Source organism: Carcharodon carcharias, assembly GCF_017639515.1.
Source record: "Carcharodon carcharias isolate sCarCar2 chromosome 33 unlocalized genomic scaffold, sCarCar2.pri SUPER_33_unloc_1, whole genome shotgun sequence".
NCBI lineage: Eukaryota > Metazoa > Chordata > Chondrichthyes > Lamniformes > Lamnidae > Carcharodon > Carcharodon carcharias.
In genome coordinates, this window is record NW_024470690.1 from 2160327 (window position 1) to 2173654 (window position 13328).

The 13328-nt window shown below is 46.0% G+C and overlaps 1 protein-coding gene across 3 annotated transcripts in view; it reads right to left on the bottom strand.

The window, feature by feature from the left end:
• The window catches only part of LOC121274166 (chromodomain-helicase-DNA-binding protein 3-like), a 109739-nt gene that overhangs the window by 80849 nt on the left and 15562 nt on the right, over positions 1-13328 (bottom strand). For 2 of the 3 annotated variants that reach the window (XM_041181366.1, XM_041181365.1), the window contains exons 3-6: positions 9907-10044; positions 5999-6172; positions 5240-5361; positions 2227-2471 (exon numbers count right to left, since the gene is read on the bottom strand). In XM_041181366.1, the coding sequence (XP_041037300.1) occupies positions 2227-2471; positions 5240-5361; positions 5999-6172; positions 9907-10044 (679 nt within the window). The remainder of the gene's footprint in view (positions 1-2226; positions 2472-5239; positions 5362-5998; positions 6173-9906; positions 10045-13328) is intronic. The other variant, XM_041181367.1, reaches the window with a different exon arrangement.

The following is a 13328-nucleotide window of genomic DNA, read 5'->3' on the forward strand; positions in this document are numbered from 1 at the left end:
TGCACAGCAGAGGAGAAAGAAGAATGGGAGAGCAATAGTGATATGGGAGTCATGAGTTAGGGGAACAGACTTTTCGGCAGCTGTAGACACGACTCAAGGATGGCATGTTGCCTCCCTGATGCCAGGGTCAAGGATGTCACAGAGCAACTGCAAGACATTATTCTGGGGGAAGGAGAACAGCCAGAGGTCATGGCCCAAGTAGGTACCAATGACACAAGAAGTGGGTGGGGGGAGAAATGGCAGGGGATGAGGTCCCGAAAGTAGATTTTAGGGAATTAGAAACAAAATTAAAAAGCAGGGCCTCAAAAGCAGTAATCTCAGAATTACTCGCAGTGCCTTGTGCTAGAGAGCATAAGGATAGGAGGATTGACTAAACACGCAGCTGGAGAATTGCTGTAGGAGGGAGGGCATCAGGTTTCTGAGGCATTCAGACCAGTTCTGACACAGGTGAGACCTGTACAAGGTGGACGGGTTGCACCTTAGCAGGTCCGGGACCAACCTCCTTGCAGACAGATTTGCTAGTGCTGTTGGGTAGGGTTTGAACTAGATTGGCAGAGGGAACCCGAGAAGGAGCTCAGACTGGAGGGAAGCAAAACTGGTAACAGGAAGTAGAAAAGTAGTAAGCAAAGCTAAAAGGCAGACAAAGCAAAGACAAGCATCAAACAGGGTCAGAATGCGAAATAATGTCAAAAAGACAACGTTTTGAGCACTATCTGAATATGTGCATCATTTGCAACAAGGTAGATGATTTGAAGGCACAAATAGAGGTAAATAGGTAGATTTAACGGCAATTACGTAGACAAGATTACAAGGTGACTGAGGCTGGGAAATGAATATTCAAGGATATTTGTCATTAGGAAAGATAGGCAAAAAGGAAAAAAAGAGGTGGGGTGGCACTGTTAATAAGGGATGAAATCAGTACATTCACAAGAGGATTTAGATCAAAGGATCAAGATATAGAATCACTTTCTGTGGAGCTAAGAAACAACAAAGGGCAGCAAACAGTTGTTCACAGGCCACCAAACTGTAGCGCACAGTATAAACAAGGAAATTAGAGCTGTATGTAACATGGGTAATACATTAACAATGGGCAACATCAATTTACATATAGACCAGGTAAACCTAATTAGCACTAATGCTGTTGAGATAAATTCCTGGAGCATGTACAGAATAGGTATGGGGCAGTATGTTAAAAAACGAACGAGGGCTCTAGCTGTTTTAGGTTTAGTATTATCTAATGAGAAAGGGCTAATTTGGAGCCTTTAGGAAATGGTGACCATTATATGATAGAATTTTGCAGTAACTTTGAAAATGATATAGTTCATCCTGAAATTGGGTCTTAAATCTGACCAAAGGAAACTATGAAGGTATGAGGGGCAAGTTGACTTTGATGGATTAGGAAAATACACTAAAAACTAACGTATGATTCCGTGAGTATGACTATGTCAGGCTGTTGCTCGACTAATCTGTGGGACAGCTCTCCCAATTTTGGCACAAGCCCCCAAATGTTAGTAAGGAGGACTTTGCAGGGTTGACAGGGTTAGGTGTGCAGTTGTTCTTTTCGCTGACTAATCGATGCTGGGTGGTCCATCCGGTTTCATTCCTTTTAGATTTTATAGCGCTTCGAGAGAACTGAGTGGCTTTCTAGGCCATTTCAGTGGGCATTTAAGAATAAAGAGCATTGCTATGGGTTTGGAGTCACATGTTGGCCAGGCCAGGCAAGGATGGCAGGTTTCCTTGCCTAAAGGACATTAGTGAATCAAATGAGTTTTTACAACAATCAACAAGGGTTTCATGGCCAACATGAGACTAGCTTTTAAAAGCAGATTTATCAAGCTGAATTTAAATGCCACCAGTTACCATGGTAGGATTTGAACCTGTGCCCCCAGAGCATTAGCCTGGGCCTCTGAATTACTAGTCCAGTGACATTACCACTACACCACCCCTCCCAGTGCTGCTATAATCTTTTCATAATATAGTGACCAGAACTGCACACTGCACTGTGGGGTCCAACCAAGGTTCAACTTAGCATACAAATCTTTTGTTTGTTTGGTGGAGTGGGGTGGAGGCAGTGAGGCGGACTCATGCAGTATACAACATGTCTAGATGGAGCATCCAAGACATCTGGGTAGTCTTTCATGTGATTTGTTAAGTTTTAATCTTTTTTGGCATTAACCGCTCCGTGGGTTGCAGGCGTAAATGCACGCACACACCTTCATCACTCACCTTTGCCCTCTTTGGTCTTGGCCTTGCGGACGGGAAGCACCGGGGGTACAGAGAGGGTCCCCGAGGAGGCACTGGCAGACACCTGCTCCACCACAGCTGCCACTGCCGCCGCTGCAGCAGCCGCTGCCACTGCTGCTGCCGACCCCTTGAATGGGCTGTTGGCACTGAACTCTCTCCACTTGGCGCCAAGGATCGTCATCATCTTGGACATGGGAATCTTCGGGTTCTTCTTGGCAATGAGTGGCCTGGAGTTTAAAAACACATTGACGTGAGTGCATAGCCGAAAGAAACCCAATATCTGTTACACATAGACAGAATTAAAGAAAAACTTGCATTTATATAGCACCTTCCATGAACTCAGGGCATCCCAAAGCATTTCATAGCCAATTAAGTATATTTTGAAGAGTAGTCACAGTTGCATGTAGGAAACAAAGCTGCCAGTTTGCACACAGCAGGATCCCACAAACGACAACCATACCAACCATATAATCAATTTCTCACGATATTGGTCAAGGCTTGAATATTGGCTAAGGCAACTTCCCTGCTCTTCTTCCACCAGTAGCCAAGGGATCTTTTACGGGCAGACAGGGCCTCGGTTTAACGTCTCATCCAAAAGACAAAGCAGCACTGAGTGTGCCAGCTAGGTGCTCAAGTCTCTGCAGCGTGGCTTTCTGGCTCAGGGGCAAAATTATCACTGAGTCCCAGCAGGAATATAAATGATGCAGGATTTACAGCACAGAACAATACCATTCAGCCTACTGGGATAGGCTGGTGTTTATTCCTTAACCTCCCCACATCTCTCCAAGAGCATATGCTATTTTCTCCCTCATGTGTTTATCCAGCTTCCCCTTAAATATATCAACGAGGAGCTTGAGCTACATCTCTGAAAGCAGAGGGGCATGTTAGGGGAGTGGTGAAAAAGGCATATGGGACACTTGCCTTTATCAATCGAGGCATAGATTACAAAAGTAGGGAGGTCATGTTGGAGTTGTATAGAACCTTGGTGAGGCCACAGCTGGAGCATTGTGTGCAGTTCTGGTCGCCACATTTTAGGAAGAAGGTGATTGCACTGGAGGGGGCGAAGAGGAGATTCACCAGGATGTTGCCTGGGATGAAACATTTAAGTTATGAAGAGAGGTTGGATAGACTTGGGTTGTTTTCATTGCAGCAGAGAAGACTGAGGGGCAACCTGATCGAGGTGCACAAGATTATGAGGGGCATGGACAGGGTGGATAGGGAGCAGCTGTTCCCCTTAGTTGAAGGGTCGGTCACAAGGGGGCATAAGTTCAAGGTGAGGGTCAGGAGGTTTACGGGGGATGTGAGGATAAACTTTTTTACCCAGAGGGTGGTGAGGGTCTGGAATGCGCTGCCTAGGAGGGTGGTGGAGGCAGGTTGCCTCACATCCTTTAAAATGTACCTGGATGAGCACCTGGCACATCATAACATTCAAGGCTATGGGCCAAGTGCTGGTAAACGGGATTAGGCAGGTAGGTCAAGTGTTTCTCACGTGACGGTACAGGCTCGATGGGCCGAAGGGCCTCTTCTGCACTGTGATTCTGATTCTGTGATTCGTGCATTATCACATTAAACACAAATTTAAAGGGAATCAGCAAAGTAACCAGGAAGGAAATGAGGACAGCTTTTGTTAAAACAATGAATTATCATTATCTAAAATGTGCTGCCTGAAAGGGCAGCAGATTCAACAGGAACTTCCAAAAGGGAATTGGATAAATACCTGAAAAAAATGTTCAGGTCTATTGGGCAAGGGCAGATCCCTCTTTCAAAGAGGTGGCACTGACATGATGAGCTGAACGTCCCCCTTCTAAGCTGCAAAATTCTATTATTCGTTTGCACATTGTACTGAGCCAGCTAGCCAGAATAGTACAGTACAAATTTGGAGAAAAAGCTGACCTAAATCACATGTGTTGGTCAGATTACTCCCCAAGTACAGGGTTCACCTTCATTAATAGAGACAGACTGGAGACATTTGGTCCTACAGAGGATTCAGAGGTCTGCCATAGCACCTTTCACATCTGCTTATTGACTGGCAGAACAGGTCCCAGGGGCTGAATGGCCTACTTTCCGCTCCTATTTCTTGTTATGTGCTCAGGACATCCTAAAGCACCTTACGGCCAATGAAGCACTTTTGAAGTGTGGTCACAGTTATAATATAGGAAAAACAGCAGCCAGTTTTACACATATGAACATCTCACAAACAGCAATGTGATAATGACCAGATGATCCATATCATCAGATTACCGAGTCAGGGTGACAAACTAGAAGAATTTGGATTCTTCAGCCTTTAAAAAAGAGGATAACTGAGAGGAACCCTCCCTAGAGGAATGATAGAAATAGGACCCTTTGGTGGTTATGCCTTCAGCTGCCTGGGCCCTGAGCTCTGTTTGCTTCCTAATCTTCACCTTCCTCTCCTCCTTCAAGACTTCTTAAAACCTACACTTGGAACGAGCTTTTGGTTACCTGTACGAGTATCCCCTTTAAAGGGGCTGTCAGATAATGCTCCTGTGAAGCTCCTCAGGACATTTCACTGTTTTAAAAGCATCAACGTGGACTGCTGTGGAAATAGGGCCCACACATTCAAACTAAGCAGAGGCAAAATTAGGACTGCTGTCAAGATATTCTTCATACAAAGTGTGATTAATACATGGAATGGGCTGGTGTGGGGAGCAAAGACCCTAATCATTGGAGAAACAACTGGATGATACTATTGAAGAGCAAGACAGACAGAATTCAGGTGTATTGAGTGAAGAGATACTTTAGCAACAAGAGAAGGGATAGTGATGAAGAAGGTGTTGTTGCTGATTCATGATAATGGTCGTGGAGGCAATGGTTATGCTGAACATGCTGTGTAATAATGGCTCCCCTGAAATCTGTGACCACGCTGCAGAGCATGCTGTACGTGAAGTGTTTAGTAACTCTCGGAGACATAAACATGCACGTTTCTTTCGTTGGCCCTTTGATCCAGGCAGTACAGGGCTGCTCCCTCCCAGCTCACCTCAGAAACTGGCTGAAGGCCTTGTAGTTAGTTAAAGTGCGGTAGTCATCCTCAGTGAATACATGGTCAACATCTTCCAGCCCCCAGTCCTCCAGTAGGCGGGCAGAGGTCTTTGGTTCAGCCTGTTAGAGATAGAGAGAGAAAGAGAGAGAGAGAGAACAGTGCATTATTCAGCAGATCAAGCAGAGACCTACAGCCAGATACCATTTGGTCCATCGTGCGTGAGCTGGCTCTTTGAAGGAGAGATCAGGTTAGTCCCTTCCCAGTAGAGGGTTAAATTATTAGGGTAGGTTACAGAACTTTGGCTTGTAATCCTGTGTGTGTAGGAGATTGAGGAGTGATCTGATGGTGTTGAATAAAATAATTCAAGGATTCAAGAGCTTTAGATAAACTATTTTGGCTCGCAAGGGAATCCAGAACAAGGGGGCAGAACTAGAGTCAGGATGCACTTCACACAGAGGGGAGTGCAAACCTGGATCTCTCTCCTTCAAAAGGTTAAAGAGGCTGGGGGTCAATTAGATCTTTCAAGACAGAGATTGATAGATTTTTGTTAGGTGAGGCTGTCGAGGAAAATGGAGCAAAGGCGAAAGAGTTAAGATCATATCAGCCACGAATGACAGAACAGAGCCAAAGGGCTGAATGGACACTGAGCCAAAGAGGATGTAGACATCAAACTGATCTTAAAGCAATGGGGCACTATGGATTGGCAAGTATTAATGACCCAATCAACAGTGAAGGGAGCTGGAATACACAGGTTACCTTGCGACCTTCCTCCTCCGCCTCATCAGCGCCCTGCTCCTTTTTCCGTCGCTTGATTTTCTTTTCCTTCTTCTCTTTTCGTTTCTTTCTCTTTTTCTTGCCGAAGTCACTGCCTCCACTGTCTGATTTCTCCTTGAGCTCTTCCAGGTCAGAAGCAATTTCATCCTCACTTTCCTGTTTTGAACAAAGCAGAGGTCAGCTGGATTTTAACATTTCTCAGTGGGAGCTGCTAGTTGTTCACCTTCAGGAATTACATAGAGTGTACAGCACAGAAGCAGGCCATTTGGCCCAGCTGGTCCATGCTAGCATTTATTCTCCACACAAGCTTCCTCCCAACTTACTTCCATTCCCCCTATTAGTAAATTATGTTTTCTCCTTCATGTGTTTATCCAGCTTCTCATTAAACGTATCTATACTATTCACCTCAACCACCCCCTGTGGGAGTGAGTTCCACATTCTCCTCACTCTCTGGGTAAAGATGTTTCTCCTGAATTCCTCATTGGATTTATTCGTGACTGTCTTATGTTGATGGGACTTCCCCAAAAATCTTCCCAGCGTCTACCAACCCTGGACGAGTGCAGCTCCAACAACACTCAAGAAGCCTGCTTGACTGGCACCCCATCCACAAACATTCACTCCCTCCACCACCGACGCACAGTGGCAGCAGTGTGTGTACCATCTACAAGATGCACTACAACAACTCACCAAGGCTCCTTCAACAGCACCTTCCTGGAAGAACAAGGATCAGACTCACAGGAATACTATCATCCCAACTGCTTCTGGGTCAAAATCCTGGAACTTCCTCCCTAACAGCACTGTGGGTGTACCTACACCACATGGACAGCAGCAGTTCACCACCACCTTCTCAAAGGCAGTTAGGGATTGGCAGTGAATGCTGGCCTCATCAACAATGCTTGTGTCTCATTAACGAAATAAATATCTCAAATAAAAATGAAACTACAAACCCTTCCATAACCTTAAAAGACTTACCAGGTCACCATTCAGCCTTTTCAATCTTTCTCCCAGCCCTGAAGGGCGGGGTGCAAAGCTTAGCACAGTCTAACTATGGATCTACCATGTCATCATGCACTGATTTCAATAGGTGCGTCGTTACAGGTAACACTCGCAGCACTTGGTTCACGATGCCATGGCCCCGGCTCTTGCCCTTAACCTTGGTCTAGAGATGGTGCTGTAACTGCCTCACCCACGTTGTAACAAACTCATCACTTACTCCAACCAAGTGTCAGCAATGCCACAGGGATAATCAACAGTAATTTTACGGATCCTACACATGGCACGCACTTGCTGCAAGTGTAATCCTTACTTCCTGTAAAAATTTCCATGTCACAATTTGTAAATAACTGTTATAAAATTATTCCCTGACTCTGTTGCTGAGAGTGTCCTGGCCACAGCACACACTTCCAGTCGATGTCACACCCACTTTCTGCAAATATTTTTCTGTCACACTGTTGACAATTCCCTCATTATAAAAAGCACCACTGGAGATCTGCTAACATGTTTAAATTATTTAATGGTTTCCACATAACTATATTTAAAACCTACTCCATTGACTGTAAAGCCCTTTGCAATGCCCTCGAGCTTATGCAAGATGTGATAGAAATTCAAGTTCCTTCTCTTTCCTTTTCAATGCAGTAGTGACCACACTTATCCAACCATAATCAGCAACCTGATACAAAGAGCACTGCAAACACAACAGTCCTGTCTTAACAGGGTCTTATTCATGGTTAGTCCCTCAAATCAGGGAGGGAGAAAACGAGAAAAGGGGAGGGAGAAAACGAGAAAGCTGGCCTGGATTTGATTTGGTGCTCAAATCCCTGAAGAAACAAAGCAGACAAAGCTCCCTCTCCTGCTGTGACCTGGTGGGGTGAATAAAAAAGAAGTTTGGTTATTCTCCTTTCCATAGGTTGAATATCAATAATCTTACTTTGTACGTTAAGAAACCCAATGAAGGGTCAAGACCCCAGGATGGTAACAGCTGGAAGAAAGGGGAAGAAATTTAGAGAGGTCAGTCAGTATAAAGCTTGTATTTGAAAAGTAGCATTAGCCAACTAACATTTGTCTTCAGCCTTGATACAAGTTAGCTTTACAGTCAAAGAATAATTACATTCCCATTTTCCTGGGATTTGCATTGTCCTTGCTGTGGTGCCTGTGTCAATGGTTTGCTATACCATGCAGGTATGAGGTAAATTTGGGGACTCACAATGATTTAAGAGCAAGCAATGAAGGTGTCTCCTCTCCATCATGGTGGATTCACGTAAATAATTCAGCAATGTCTACAGAAAAATTTACTTACTTACGTGTTAAGGGGTTGTGTGCAGATTATTGGTCAGAGGCAGCTGAGAAACAGACCATCCCGTGCTGCGCTGCTCAAAGAGCAGCACTCCCCAATGTTGGTCACTGAGGCCTGTGCACAACATCTCTTTAATCCAGATGGAGACTGCTTCCTCTTCTCTGCTAGTTTCTGTCTCCCCCTCACCCCAGCCCCACTTGCTCCTTCTCTCTCTTCCCTTCCCCTACATGTATTATCAATTGCTCGAAGCACTCTGTCCACCAGGATAAAGCAGGCATCTTTGATGAACGCCAGAGCTCTGTCAGCTTTTTGATTAAAAAATACCAAAGGAAACTCCCCTCCCATATACCAATCTTCTCTACATCCTTGCTCTCAGTACACACGGTGTGCCTCGAATCAGCCGTTAGTGGGCTATGTTGTCCTCCGGACCTACTGGTGTGGACGTGTCAGCCCCCCCCTCCCCTCCCGTTGTCCCTTCCACCCCAACCTCTGCTCCCCCCGCACTTTGCCCCCTCCGCCCCAACTCCCACGCATGTTGCGTTGTTCTAAATTGCTGACAACTGCAAACTATCATAACATTATTACTTTAAATGGAGTGCGCAGCTGACCAACCAGAAGCTATATCCAACGGTCAGCCTCGAGAGCAATTTCCATTTATATAGCACCTTAGTGTAAAACATCCCAAGGAGCTTCACAGGTGCAATGATCCAACACAATCTGACAGCAAGTCACATGAGGAGATACTAGGACAGGTGACCCCCAAAGCTTGGTCAAAAGTTTTTTTTAAAAACGCATTCTAAAAAATGAGATGGGAGGTAGAGGGGCTTAGGGAGGAAATGTTAAAGCTTGGGCTGCTGTGCGCACAGCCAGCACTACAAAGGCATGAAAATTTGGGGTGCACAAGAGGCCAGAATTGGACAGATACAGAGAGATCTCAGAGGGTGGTAGGGCTGGAGGAGGTTACATTCAGATTGTGGAGGGGATGTAAACAGGATAATGTAAATTTTAAAATTGAGATGTTGCTTGACCAGGAGCCAATGTAGGTTAGTGAATACAGGGGGTGACGGGTGAACAGGACATGGTGTGAGTTAGGGTACAGACAGCAATGCAGAGGTTTACAGCGGGTGGAAGATGTGAGACCAGCCAGGAAAGCATTGGAAGAATCGAGGCTGGAATCATCAGGGGGCATGGGAGAAATGCAAGGCCTGGCTCATCAAGTCAAGCTGGTGCTTTTTGCTTATTGTTTAGCATGCTCAACACAAGCAGATTCATTAGAAAAAGAAATCAGATAGACTTGAAAATAAAGAAACCTACAAGGCTAGGAGAAAAGAGAAAGAGTGTGAGTAATCCGATAGCTCTTTCAAATGGCCAGCATGAGCATGGTGGGCTGAAAGGCTTCTATCCGCTACAGTCGACAAATGCAAGAAGTGCCCTAAATAATCAAAAGGAAATCAAAACCATTCTCTCTCTCTCAGACACCCAACGACAGACAGAAGTAAGCCTCGGCCAGGTAGAGAAGCACTAGAACGGAGGAAAGGGACAGTCACCAGGGCCGACTCTATGTCTAAAATGTGGGTGATCGTAGCAAAATACTGACGTATTTGGTCCGCGCCAGCGCGGGCGCTCCTCCCGCAGGCCGGTCACGGAGTGGGGCTGACCGCGGTCGTCGTGAGGTCTGTGGCCCAGACCGTCCCGCCCTCACGGCTGGAGAGGGCTGCGTGGGAGTGAGCGGTTCCTGTTGGGAGACAAAGAAAAAGGAGGGGCACAAATCGGGGAAAGGCGTGTTAAAAACAAATTACTTATTCCAAATGTATATCTACTAAAAGGCAGCCAGACAAAATCTAAGATGAGTTGGTGTGGTTTTAAATTCTTCTTACTTTAATTATTTTCACACTATGCATATTAACAGGCCTTCTATGCGGGAAAGCAACAGTCAGACAGGCAGCTGGGACACACCCAGTATTTTAAGCTGATGGGACGTTGCTGTGGGTAGTAGCACTCTCACCTCAGTCACCATACTTTAAAGAAAGCATTAAATTCAGGGCCTCAACCCCCTGTTCAGGAGAAAGTAAACAAACTTACTGCCCCAAAGAACTGCACAGGATCATATCAAACTAAATCCAACACCAGGCTACTGAGGGAGCGATAAAGATAGTAGTTTGATCAAAGAGGGAGATTTTAAGGAAAGTCTTATAAAGAGAGATAGAGAGAGAGGGACAGAGGTGAAGAGATTTAGGGAAGGAATTCCAGAGCCTAGGGCCAAGGAAGCTAGAAGTGTGGCTGCCAATGCTGGAGAGCGACGGTAATATGGCACACACCAAAGCAGGCAAAGTGCAGAGATCTGACAGAGCTGTAGGGCTAGTGGAGATTACAAATAGAGTTACATGGCCACAGGTCCCCAGAATAAGCTGCGACAGGCCTAGAAACACCTCAGAACCTGGCCACCCTTTCCTCAGTGTGCAGCAGCAACAACCTCCCAGATGAGGAAAAGCATCATCAAGCCTGACAGACAATTTCAACTTGCTGCATGAACTACCTCCCCCCGAGCAGTTAGGCTCTTAAAATGCTGTGAGCCACTGTCCCTTCCCCCGACTCCAAATCATAATGTTGCTCCCCAGACAAACACCCCCTCACCCCACCCCACTCCTCTCCAGATCAAAATGGATCACAGGAAGCTTGAAGGGGGCCACAGGGGGAAGAGGAAAAAAAGAGGAGAGAAGCAGGAAAACATTCTCACACTTGCTGCCAGTTTTCAATAACACACCCAAAGTGCAGCAAATTCCCACAGGTGCTTCACAAGTTCCACCTGGCACTGATGGGTATATCATACACACGAGCTGGTTAACTGTGCCAGGCAGCATTGAACAGCAGCTGGAAAACAGCAGTTCTTTCACAATTGCTGAAGAACCAGACCCACTCCCACCTCTCCCCCAACCACAGCAAGGACCTCTATGGGCCCTAGGCAAATCACTGCCCTTCCCACAACTGAGATACCAACACGGGAGCGACCAGGCAAGCTGATCGGAAAAGCACCACAAAGTCATCGCAGGCAGGAATTATAATCAGACATCCTGACTGTAAAATAGTGGATACCCAACCTCAGAAACAACCCAAAGCATGCAAACGTCCTCTCCTGTTGGTACTATGCAATAATGTTGCTTGTGTGTGCATGTGCCTTCTTTTCCTTACAAGGAACAAATAGGAGATACAAATAGGGCAGCATGCGCTATGAAAGATCAGAATTAATTAAGCAAGGCACTCGGAAACTCCAGGTGTTTGAAAGAAAGCTTGGCGTTTGGTCAGAGGAGTAGGGAAGATGCCGGTGAAAGCAGCTCTTCACACATGGTGGGATTTACACAATGTGGAGCCATTGAAAGAACTCAAGAGCTGCCTGGATGCTCACCAGGCAATTTATCCAGCCAAGGGTGGCAGGGTACCTGCTCAGAGAACTGGGCCATTACCATTCTGCAGCCAGACACTGAGAGGCCTAGAGTGATGCCCAGTGCTTAATGGGGACAGTGTAGATGGAAATTTATTCTGTATCTTACCCCGTGCTGTACCTGTCCTGGGAGTGTTTGATGTGGACAGTGTAGAGGAGCTTTACTCTGTATCTAGCCCCATGATGTACTTGTCCTGGGAGTGTTTGATGGGGACAGTGCAGAATGAGCTTTACTCTGTATCTAACCCCATGCTGTAACTGTCCTGGGAGTGTTTGATGGGGACAGTGCGGAGGGAGCTTTACTCTGTATCTAACCCAGGGCTGTACCTGTCCTGGGAGTGTTTGATGGGGACAGTGTAGAGGGAGCTTTACTCTGTATCTAACCCCGTGCTGTACCTGTCCTGGGAATGTTTGATGGGGACAGTGTAGAGGGAGCTTTACTCTATCTAACCCCGTGCTGTTCCCATCTTGAAAATGTTGGAAGCCAACACTGGGTGCCTGAATTGGAAAGCATCCCTTTCCCCAGTAAAAACATCCCTCATGTTTCTAAGCTCAATACCACGCAACTAACGGTAATTAAAAAACACTTTTGATAACGTGTGGTTTATCTGGTTCTGAATCTTATTATTTTGAGAAGCAAATCAGTGGGTAACATAGTTAATCCTAACAGTCTAACACGCCAAGCAACAAATATCTCAGCCTGGAATAAAACCAGTATCAATGCCACTTCCCTACTCAGCTTTCAGTACCCAGTAACTACAGAAACAACGCTCGCTTGTTTACAGTAAAGACAGAGATGGGGATTGGAGTGGTTCTGTGTAAACTCAGGAATCTGCAATCTTGTCACAGATTAACTTGGTAGCACTCAGTCGCACAGGCCATGCGAGGTCTGTCCCAAACCAGGCAGTGGGAGACAAGTGCCATTCTCGGCAAGGCCCAATAGCTGTCCACCAGCAGGTTATACCAAGACCATCAGGCTAGGCTAACCACGTCTCCTGATCCACCACCTTACTCTCCCTTCTCCAACACCACCTCCTCTGGAGGAACTGGTTTCTACTAGAGTACGGTCCAACTGGTGTTCAGTAGGCCACTAAAGATAGAGTGCTTGCAAACTATTTAACCACAGAAGGCATCACAGCCAAGACCAATCCTGTCCTCGTGCATGTTCTGACAGCTGTCACATGACTGGCCACTAGCATTGGGAATACCGGCGCATGCTTGTTCTCCAAACACAGCTTTAAGGACATGGACGCCAGGAGTGAGTTACAGGCTGGAATCCAATCCAGGGCCTAATGAACATTATATTGAGCGTCATACCCATGCTTCTTCATCTCCTCATGGGACTCCAGCCTCCAGCCAACTCCTGGCTTCCACTGAAACACACTGTGCACAGTTCATGTGGTCAGATATATTGTTCTGAATATTGTTTTAACTTGCAGCTAGTCTCCTACCAGCTGACAGGATTAATAACTGTAATATAACCAGTTTATCAGTAATAGGCAACAGATGACCCATGTAATATGGGTAAAGAGTGCGCGTGAGTAAGAACACACAAATGTAGTGACATGAATAGCGAACAA